An 11565-nucleotide genomic window follows, 5' to 3' on the forward strand; every position below is an offset into this window, starting at 1 on the left:
CGAAACACATTAACAAGCTAAAGAGATAACTAAACCTTTTAAGAAAACTCCTACCAAAAAGTTGTACACAAAAAAAAAAAAGAATCTTTTGAAAGACAAATGTCACTTAAAGCAAAAATAGAAACGACAAAAAATAGTTTTCTATAAATTCGTCTTTCCACTAAGTCTAGCTCAATTCTTGTATACATGTGAAGTGTTCCTATAGACCAATAAGTAAAAGTCACAAAATAAAATTAATTCAATTTCATAAATTATCTTTAACCAGATTACTCTGAAGCGAAACTGGTCCCCAAGGAATCATTTGATTGAATACGAGGTAGGCGTGAAAATATGCCTTTCAAGAGAAAGAAAAACTAAGGAATAGTAAATCATAGAAAACAACTTATAACATACTTTCGGCTTATCCAAACAAACGGTTCCTATAAAGATTACAGAGTCCACAATTACTAATATTCAAGGTAGCTTCACAAGGTATTATATTGAAACAAATGTAACACAAACAAAAGAACAAGACACTATTCTGGGATTTTTAATAATAGAAAACATCTTTAATAGCAGTTAAACATCAAAACCCGGCATTCGCTCGTTTATACCATAGTTTTCTTTCCACACCTTTCTCATATCCAGCAACTTCAGTAAACTAGACAAAACGCAGTCAACACTTCCAACAACGACTAGCTCCTGCTCCTGGACTTTTCCATGGCCCTTGGAGCTGCAAAGAAAAGGAAAAGCCATTTAAGCATCCTTGAACAGAAGCTGGTTTTTTCATTAAGTTACAATTTACAAGGAAATAACAAACTGTAGGCAACCATAGTCGTCAATTGCATACATAAATAATGTATTTCAATCATGGATTCCTTGTGTTATACATGTTTCATGCAAACTCAATCCAGCTTATACTTGAATTAAACCCTTTTTCATTTAGTGGATAAACATAAATTAGCACTGTCTGAAAATAACAAAATCCAGTATTATTATCATTATCTACGACCGGCTATTAACCCTGCATAGCTACCCTTCGATTTAAAACAGAAGCCCCGAGTCTATCAAAACGAATTATCACCCAGAATACATACCTAAGCCAATGGCATCAGAACCCTTCATGATTTTTAGCCTTTTGCATGTCTCAATGAACATACTGCAAACAAAAGAAAAATTGCAGTTAGCCATAGGATGCAAGCTAGAGTGAAGTGAAAAAACAACAATTCACTTATTCGATTCCATCATTCTTCCAATTTACAAATTCTCGGTACAAATAGAACTAATTTGCTAGACTTGATACCAGTACGAATGAGAATATTAGCAAATTCCAATAGGAAGCATAACTGAGTGGCAATACACGAAAATCACCATGACCAAGGTCTTAGTGTGCAACCATGAAACAAACTTATACATTAAAATTCAAAGCTCTGTGTTCTGCACTGAATATGATAACCCCTGCCCCAAATTTTCACAAATCGAGGAACATTAAAAAATGGAACCTGAGTCTCATAATAGAAAGAAAACAGTCATTTTAGAATGAAGTCAAACTTTTATTGGAAGAGCTTAAATTTGATCCACTTTCAATGAAAATATTATTACAGTTATTGTCAATCAACTATAAATCACTCTAGATAATTAAGTTTGATGAAAACCCCACAAAAAGTCAACAACTGTAATTAAAGAAAAAAATGAGAAAAAAAATGAACATATGAGATGTGTTACAGTATCTGACTAGGAAGCAGAAATCTATAAAACTAAAATTTTCAGGTGGAAAATTCCTTAACAATTGGAGTTGTTGGCAACAAATTGCACATATCACTGATTCAAGAATATTTTATCACTTCATAAACTTGCCAAAGCACCTTGCCCGATTATTATAGAAACAGGTATAGCTTTCTAGAAGAATAAATCGAGGAGTTGAAAACACAAAGATTGTTATAGCTCAAACAAGGTTCAGAATCTTACTCCCAGGGCATATCTCCCATAATTATAAAAACAATACAACGAAAAGTAGAAAATGCAGAGATTGTTAGAGCCACAAAAGGTTCAGAAACTTACTCCCATGGTACATCTCCCACAAGCATCCAGTCACCATCTTTATCTTCATAAGTCAGTACATATTCCGAACCATGCAGGAGATCCTTCAGCTTGCTCTCACTCAAGATTTCTCTTCCTGGCACTCCATGGGAACCACATTGACCTGGTATTATACACATGTCATAAATGATAAACTCATACAAAAGATACCTTTTAGAATGGAAAAAAAAAAAAAGTGACCAATAAATATCACAAGAATAATAAGAAGTAAATAATTCGCTTAAGCAAATCATGGCCGTAACGTCTCTAACATATCACCTAGAGTGAAACAGCTGAACATCTTCTCAAGGGCAGAAGACAGTTCCTGGTATGTTGTATAATTTCTTAGATCTACTTTCCTCAGATAGGGAGCACCATCCATGCTGACCTTCACAAAGAGTGCGACTGGACTTGGTTTTCCATCTACTTCATCATTGTTCTTTGAAGTGGTGGCCAATGAGTTTTTCCTAAATGATCTTATAGGAGGCCAACCAACAACTTGTGCCCTATCACAGATATGAACTAATTAGCATAATTAGAAATATATGGAATACACCTTTTGAAGTATTTTCTCCAACTTCAAGATCCTCCCGAAGAGTATAGATCATTGATCTAGCAAGTTTCCCTTACTTGGAAGCAGGTGCACTGCCACTGATAGAAGTTCCTGAATGGTTAAGACCAGTTCCATTTGCTGCAGAAGAACGTTCCTGTAATACCTTGCTTGGTACTTCTTTCACTATGGATGGCTGAATCCCAGAAGCTTTAGGTGATAGCATCATGTTTAACCCTGCATTTCCAGGAAACTTCCCCAAACAACAGAGTGTAAAGAATCAGACTCAGAAGTAGTATGAAACATTTATTTAACCTTAGTTAAAAGGAACACTTATCACCTCAGTGTCCATTGTGTCAGCAAAACCTCTTTTGTTGCCGGAGACCACAGTTTTCTGGGACAATGTGAAGATTCCATCCTTTGTAGGAAGCAAAGGGAACAGTGGCTTCTCGTCAAGTTTTGCTGAGGTCAATGGGAAAAGATCTGGATCCCTTTCAGGTGACTGGGATCCAGGAAGGCCCAGCCTCAACTCAGTAGCCTTCAAATTCAGGTTCTTGTTCTCACCAGACAAGCTCGGGACAGCAGAACTCTCCACCGAAGAGCAATCTGCCAATCCCAGGTAATTGCGTTCTTTCAATCTAGCCTCATGTGGGGTGAAACACTCCATCGATGGTGAAGATGCAGACGCTACCATTGAGACAGTGGTCTGCCCTTCATCTTCAGTAACCAAAAGAGGCTGAGACATCAGACTCCAAATTTACGAACTGTATTGAACAAAAACATTACAAACCACAGTTCAGTTGACAGACTGCCAGAAAGATATGCCATACAAAAAATTACAATGAAAAACTGACGAAGAAAATTTGGTTTCAGCACTCGATCTAGTAAAAGCATTGCTATCATTGTCACCTAATCAAATGGTATACAATCTTAATGCTCTCGTTATCATTTTGTAAACATTCACTTATACTGTAGAAGGCATATCAAAATAAAATTGATGAAACTCCAACAGACGCAAGTTAATAAATGAAATAAATTTCCAAAAACATGTTGTTGAAGGTGTCCTTATATTAATTATATAGACAAACACACACCGAATATAGAATTACACCTGATGTTAAACATAGTAAAATGCCACTTCCAGTAACTTTTACCTCACTAAATTTTATCAATTCAACCAGTAAACCATGCGAAACTATTGTGATCATCATGTACATAAAATTTTCTATGAATCAGACATTTGCAGATGCATAATCAAAATTGTATAATTTTACAGATATTTTAAATAGCATATTACACAATAAAATAAAGTAAAATGATTAAGTATCCATTAAATTTTGAATTTATATAATTTTGTAAACTCGATCCAATTGATAAGAACTTTAAATCCAACATTAACAAAAGCTACTTTGAATAAAAAAAAAGTTATTGAAAGCATCCTTTCATTAAAAAAAAATCTGTACAATGAAAAAAAAAACTTTGAATGGGTTTTCTATAGGCAGCATTTAGAAAATGAAATACAAAGGCAAAAAAAAATGTTATTTCATTAACAAAAGGAAACAACGGGAAATAGGTACAACAGTCAACTAATGAAATATATAGACCCCCTTCTCACTCAGAAAAATAAAAACCCAACCTCTCACCCCCCATCATAACCTCTCCATTACAGAAATAGCATCACAAGGGAAAAAGAAAAAGACAAGAAAATTTGCATATCTCAAAAAAAAAAAAAACCACGAAAAAAATCGAACAAAGCATATTGATAATCTGAGTAGCATTTAGTAGCGACGAACTATTCAATAAATGAAAAGGAAAAAAAAATGAAAAATTGTACACTAAGACCGTAGTCAACCAATCATTTTCCACCTTTTCTTATTTTATTTTTGCTGAGACTTTTATTCATACACGCTGCAGTGCTCAAACTTTTATCAGAGTCAAAAACACACAAAAGGAGGAAAATGAATAGCAGAGAAATTGAAAATAAAAATATACAAATAAAAAAAAATAAAGAGTTTATCAGTTAAATCAGATCCACAGCCTCACCGAACCTTCCAAAACAATTTCATTTTCCCAAAAAAAAAAAACAAGCAATCAAACCCAGAGTCAGCCATGGATTGCTGTGAACGAACATTTGAGAAATTGAAAATAAATAAAAATATAGAGAAAGAAAACCAGAAAAGACACACATTCTATCCGAAATAGGAAAGAAAGGCATTAAGAATGAAAATTAAAAGAGAGAAAAGACAAATAGAATAGAAAAGTGAAGCAGGGGCGCACGCACCTGTGAAAATGGAGATTGGGAGAGTGAAGAAGAGAGATTGTTGAGGAGGAAGAGGGAGAGTGTATTGAGAGTGAAACCTAAAGAAAGGAGAGACAGAGAAAGAGAAAAGCTCAAGGCCCTTCCATTAAGCACAAAGCAACAAAAGCTTTGGAGTGTGCATACTGCACACAACACACAAATTAAATGAACCCATCTTTTATCATAAATATTAATTAATAACTAAATAAATAAATAAAAAGTGGACAGCGGCGATAAAGCCAAACACCTGTTGTCGCTAACCCATTATTTAATTAACATAATTATTTAATTAACATAATAATCTTATTTATTCTTAATCCAAAACTCCCCCCTCACCACTCACCGGTACCACAATTTTATCTTTTTTATTAAATATAATTATTTTAAAAATTTATTTTTCAGAAAATAAAGTTAGATTTTTAATCTTGTTAATCCCACATCATCCTTAACACATAGCATTCGCATAGCTGTATCTGAATCAAACATTTTTCTAATGTTTTCTACATTTGGTTACTCCTAAATTAGAAGTTTGACCTCAAAGCTTTTGACTTTAACCTCTCTCCCCTACGAGGCTAGTGTATACATTATTAGACCTTACTAAATATTTTTTGTATCATAAATTAACATATTTTTACTTTCATCATTCATTAATTTACATTTTTAGATACGATCCCTAAACATAACAGGTGAGAATTATCACAAGTCAATGACATGACATTCTACCCGAAACATCATCACTTATTGTAAATCAAGTATTACAAGGACAAAACTCAAGTATTTTTATAATAGCAGGACCACAATAAAAAAAATTAAGAATAATAAAATCAAAACAAAGGTCAATATATTCTAAAACGCCTGAAAAATAATTTTATTTATTTTTTTAAATATTCGATACATGGCATTATTGTATTGCTTTTCAATTGTATTACTTAATCCTATCTCCTTATTTCACAATATATAGACAGAGAGATAAATAGATCATAATGAATAAACTATTTTGTGAGAAATTTGATTTTAATTTTTTTCCTGAAGAAGAATTTATTTTTCCAAAAATAAGAAAATAAAATTTTTCAAATTTATTTATTTACAAAAAAAATCAATATTTCAATTTATAATTAAATTTAAATACAAAAAAGGCAAAAAAATAAATAAATATTGAAGCATTAAATGTATCATTGATTCTTAAAAAATATAAATTTTAGTTTTACTCCTAATTTTTAAAACATGGTTTTAATTTATATTTCTTGGAAAATATAGAAATTTTGTTTTTTATATGCATGTTGTTCTACTTTTTATAAAACTAAACAAGACAAAAATAAAATCTTTTTTTAACCATTTTACCAACTTTAAAAAAATAATAATCATATACCACTTCTTAATTTGTACTAATTTCCCTCATTTCATTTTTTTTTCCGCTTATTTAAACATTTAATATCAAATATATTATTAATCCTTAGTTTGGAAGAAAAAAACGTTAGCCTATAAGAGCTAAAATTAGAGGATTTAAAATAAAAAGACAAATAATATTAGTTTTGAAAGTTAATAAACAAAGAACAAAATAGGAAAATTTTAAACTAAAATCAACGTCAATTAAATATTAAAAAGAATAAACTATACAAAGGATCTTTTATAATTTTCATTTTAATCAATTTGGTCCTGTTAAAAAGATTAATTTAATCTTTTACATTTTTAAAGGAGCTTAAAATATCTTTTAATTTCGACGATATTTTAAACTAAATTCATTAACCTTTTTTCTTCAGCCATTTTTTTTTCTTTTCTTTCTTACGACTTCAAAGTTTTTTTATTAATTTTAAATATTAACAAAGTTAAATTGAATATAATAAAAAATTATTACGAATCACCTTAAAAATATAAATAATAAAATTAATTTTCTATAAAATAAGGGACTAAATTAAATAAAATGTAAAAAGACAAAAGAACTAAAAACTATAATTAAGAGGTGGTGAAACACGTAGGAGTGCAGTTATGATTGATTAAGAGGGAGAAACCAAAAGCATTGAGTGTAGAACTGTGGATGCAGACAAAAGAAACAGAAGTAAATTACTATCTTGTCGCCGTTTCAGGAGCTATCAATAATCACACCCTCACCCCTATCTTCTTTAATTAACCATTGATTAATCAATTAAGAGTTAAATAGAAACCGTTGATTAATTAATGAAGAGTTAAATATAAACCACCGATTAATTAATTAAGAGTTAAATATAAATTTCAACACCAAATTAAAATTTATCTTGTTTTAAACTTTAATATATTTTTATTTTCAAACTTCAAAAAATAAATAAATATAATCTTTTATTAACATCATTAAGCATTATTTATTTTATATATTAAAGAACATTTAAATTGATATTAAAAATAAAAATATCAAATATCTTAAAATTATCACACATTCAAAATATTATAAAATTATATCCGTTTAATTTCTAAATTTGAAAATTAAATTATATCAAAATTTGAGACATAAATAAATTTTAATTTTATATCAATATTTTAAAAACTAAAAAAATTAATTTATTAATTAATATTTGCTTAGTCACACTCTTACTTAGACGGTCTCTAGATTAGATTTAGAATTTGCAATGTCATTTTTGTCCATTTGTGCCAACTTTCAATTGACAAGAGAAAAAAAAAAGTTTTATTTTTTATCCAAGTTTAGTAATTTGGTTGGAATGGTGTGAAAATGAAGACATGCAAAAGAAAAAAAAAATTGAAAAGAGGAACAGTGAAATGAATTTGAGTAGTCCCCATCAACATCAGATCACACATTTAATTTAGCATCTAAAATATGGGTTGAAAATATTTGAGTAGTGAAGTTACAGAGCAATCTTTGGGGGGTAATGCCGAAGGCCCTTATTGGTAGAAGCATGATCACTCATCATCATTAACAGTTCTGTACGTAGATGAGCCCTTGTATATATTACATGACAAGAAATATGATGATGATGTACGTGTCGTTGGGTCACTGAGAAACAATCATGAAAATATTACCTATTATTCAAAAACTGTAACAGTGGTAAATGTTCGAGACAGGGAATTGGAAGGGTTAAGTGATGTTTTTTTATTACGGAGGGTGGTGCAATAAGCAAAAGAAGAGGTGAATTTGGAGGGAAACAGTGTTGAAGGATGGAGCATGCAGAAGCAGGGGAAGACATGAGAGAGTGATTTACTGACATGAAATGATTACTGCAGTGTGTGGAGGAAGCAAAGCACAATCTTGGTCCTGCCTGCACCCATAAACATAACCTTCAACAGAGTCAACCATGCCAATTGGACAGTGAAAAAAAAGTGTATAATTGAATTCAGTAACACTCAAGTGACTATAATTATTCTCCCAACCCAAACACTTCAAAAATCACAGACAACAAATATTTCCAAAGGATTCTTGATTCTTCCTTCGCTACTTCACCCCTCGAACGACCAACATACTTACACAGACACGACAAAAAACACAGTAATGACTCATGAGTGCCTCTGCTTAGCAACAAATCATACCTGCCCGTGACTCCTCTAATTAATTCAACCACTATCCATACAAAATTTACTATGTCTTCTAACCACTTTACACATACATACACTATCATCACCATAATATTATACTTTAAGTATTCAAGATCTTCTTTTTTATGTTATTGCAATCGTTTTAATTTTGAAGATGTGTTCTATTAGTCTAGAGGATAAGTTTTATAGTGTTGTATATATGTGTAGCATTATCCTTCTGTGTCTTGTTATAAGCATTTAAGTAATACATGAACCAGATAGAATGAGTATATATAAAATGTAAAAGTGAGAAAAATTTTAAAATTGTTGGATAGAGATGAATATATATATGTGTAAAAATGACTTAAATACTTTTAATTTCAAGTGATATGTTAGAAATAGAGAAACATGTATACGAAAAATAAAGAAAACATATAAAATAAATAGTGAAAAATTATAATCGTGTCTTGTAAAATCATGCTAAATGATACTCCCTAACACTTTAGTTTTGAAATATATATTTATTCTTATTGATCACATTTTTAATAAGTAAAACTCTTATTGTTTATATTGTAATAATAATATACATTCTTATGTTTTTACAAAGTGATACTTCCTTGTTTTCTTTCTAAATATCATATTAACTGAAAACTAAATAAAAAATTATAAATTATAAATATAAAAATTAAGATTTATTTTAGACAAAAAAAATTGACGAGTCGATTATTATATATTAAAAATATTATAAAAGTTACAAATACCAAATTATAAATGATCTTATAAGAAGTCATGTTTGTGAAAAAGAAAATCATTTTAATATAAGAATAAATAAATATAATGTACACACGAGTGCATGACCAGCTTGGTTATTCTTTTGTAGTAATTTGCTTTTATTGGACAAAGACTAAGTAAGGTAGCACCAAGTGCATAGTTTAGATCTTAGTAAATACGAGAACAATTTGACCATGATTAAATAATTGAATATTTTTATAAAAAATATTTTAGTGTTTACTTTTAATTGTGACAATTTTTTATTTAATCTTGAATGAGTGTTTTTAAAATAAAATGGAGGAAGTAAGTGTTATTGTATGAAGAGATTATTAAATGGAGGGGGTAGGAGGGAAAAGGTGATAAAAAGGTTTGGGATTGGGTCAAAGGAGAGAAAAAAAAAGAGAAAAAACAGTGAAGTGGATGTTTGTTGGGGGACAACAAAGTAGGAATAGAAGTGCCTTTGCCGGGTGGTAACCCCACAAGGGACCTCCTTCCGCCTTCTTACTATATTCTTTCCCTATCATTACTTTATTTTATTTTATTTTTCACTTATTAAAATTATAATATTTTTATAGTACACATTGATGTGCGATCGACACTGTTTTTTTATAAATTTATTACAATAAAAAAATTAGTTATAACATGCATATGTGAAATAAATTGACTAAAGATGAGGAATTGATATACCTTAGTCATTGATTACCTAGAGCAGGGAATCTTCTTCATGAATAATGTTTTAAGGGGAATACATATAATATAATTTAGAATATTTGTTAATATAAACCACCAAAATTAAACATAATATTGCATGTTTGATTTTCTCATTCTTCTGTCAGAAAAAGGGGAGACTAGTTTGGGGAGGATTTGACAAAAGACATTCGAGTTGGATTTCATCAGATTTGATAAAACTTGTGAAGAATTTGTCTATATTTATTTAGAATTATAATTTATTCGTGTAGTATATATACTAATTATGAAAAATAAATGACATATTATATTTTCAACGGTGTCCAAATTTAATATAAATTAATTTTTAAAATATTTTTTTCTTGTTGTCGGGTGAATAAAATAAATCTATTTACTTTTACTTTAATAATTAATTCCTCCTCAGACTATTTTTTTCATCAAAGTCAATTATTTTCTTTCTATTCTATTTATTACAATTTTTTTTCTCTTCTCCTATGTATTGAACCAAACAAATTTTAAAATTGTATATCTACTAATGTCATTTTAAAAGTGATAGTGATTTAAAAATAATGAAACTCGATTATTTTAAATGTTTTAGTATAAATAGTTTTGTTATAAACAAGTTTCATTATTTTAAAACACACAATATCTCTAAAAATCATTTTTCTAGAGTTTTCTAACTTCTTTCTACGAGTTTTCATCATCATTTGTGTGATTGAAGATCAGAGACCGTAAGAGTGATCCTCGCGTCAAGCTCTTCAATTTAAACCGATGAGTTCCTTCGTTCGTGTAAGTTGACTTTCAACTCTTTTTCTTGGTCTTTTGTTGTTTTATGTTGCATGTGAGTCTTCTTTCACTTGAATGCGTCTTTTTAGTCATCAATATGAGTATATGTTGATAAGTGATTATAACAGTAAGTTCTAATCGTTCTTGTGATGTTTCTATGTGTAGATAGAACATCCTGCAAGTTGAGAGGAGTTTCGCTGGTTAGATTCTAGTGAGCTGCTTAGTCAGGTAAGTGAAGTTAGTTTTGATATATGTACGTGAGTTTATCAATTTGAGGTTTTGCATGTTATTGCATTATTGCCTATTAGGAATGAGATTTAGTTGTTTTTGATGAATTTTATTTGTGGTGAGTATGGTTGTTTTGGCTTGCATGGTTTGAATGTTTTGTTCATGTTTCTTTTGCTTGTTTGTGATTGGTTTCGTGTGATTGAAATAGTCTAGAATTTGAGAAATTGAACAAATTGGTACGAGTTTTCAAGTTTAAAACGGTTTTGAACCAACACACTAAGAAAGGGTTTACCAATTTCATCAATTGAACAAGTCTAAGTTTCCTCAAAAACACAAATTACAATTGTTGGTATCTGATACAACCCTGAGCGGTGGCAAACTACTATTGAGCACCAACCTCGTTGTGCAGGTTTAAGAGCATTTTAGTTATAGGTCGTTGAGCGCTGATTTGCATCGTTGAGCATCGTGGTTTGTGAATGCTTTGAAATTGAGCGATAGTAGGGCACCGTTAAGTGTCATCTTTGCATTGCAGGTCTGAAGCATTTTAGCTCCAGGACGCTGAGCGCCAAAAAAAGGTCTGGAGCATACGTATGTGTTTGTGTTTGTGTGTATGTGTGTGAGAGAGATCCTAGAAATTTTAATAATTCGAAAACTATACAAATATGGTTAAATATTTTAAGTAAAAGAT

The 11565-nt window shown here is 30.3% G+C and overlaps 1 protein-coding gene across 1 annotated transcript; it reads right to left on the reverse strand.

The window, feature by feature from the left end:
• Positions 1–368: 368 nt before the first annotated feature.
• On the reverse strand, positions 369–5069 carry LOC114179370 (auxin-responsive protein IAA8-like). The gene is made up of 7 exons (XM_028065695.1): positions 4890–5069; positions 2949–3372; positions 2689–2861; positions 2338–2564; positions 2041–2182; positions 1077–1138; positions 369–712 (listed from the first exon to the last, which is right to left on the reverse strand). Exons 2-7 carry the CDS (start codon positions 3351–3353, stop codon positions 675–677), a joined length of 1047 nt encoding a protein of 348 aa, XP_027921496.1. The 5' UTR covers positions 3354–3372; positions 4890–5069; the 3' UTR covers positions 369–674.
• Between the last annotated feature and the right edge of the window lie 6496 nt (positions 5070–11565).

The sequence above is a fragment of the Vigna unguiculata genome, chromosome 3 (genome assembly GCF_004118075.2).
Source record: "Vigna unguiculata cultivar IT97K-499-35 chromosome 3, ASM411807v1, whole genome shotgun sequence".
NCBI lineage: Eukaryota > Viridiplantae > Streptophyta > Magnoliopsida > Fabales > Fabaceae > Vigna > Vigna unguiculata.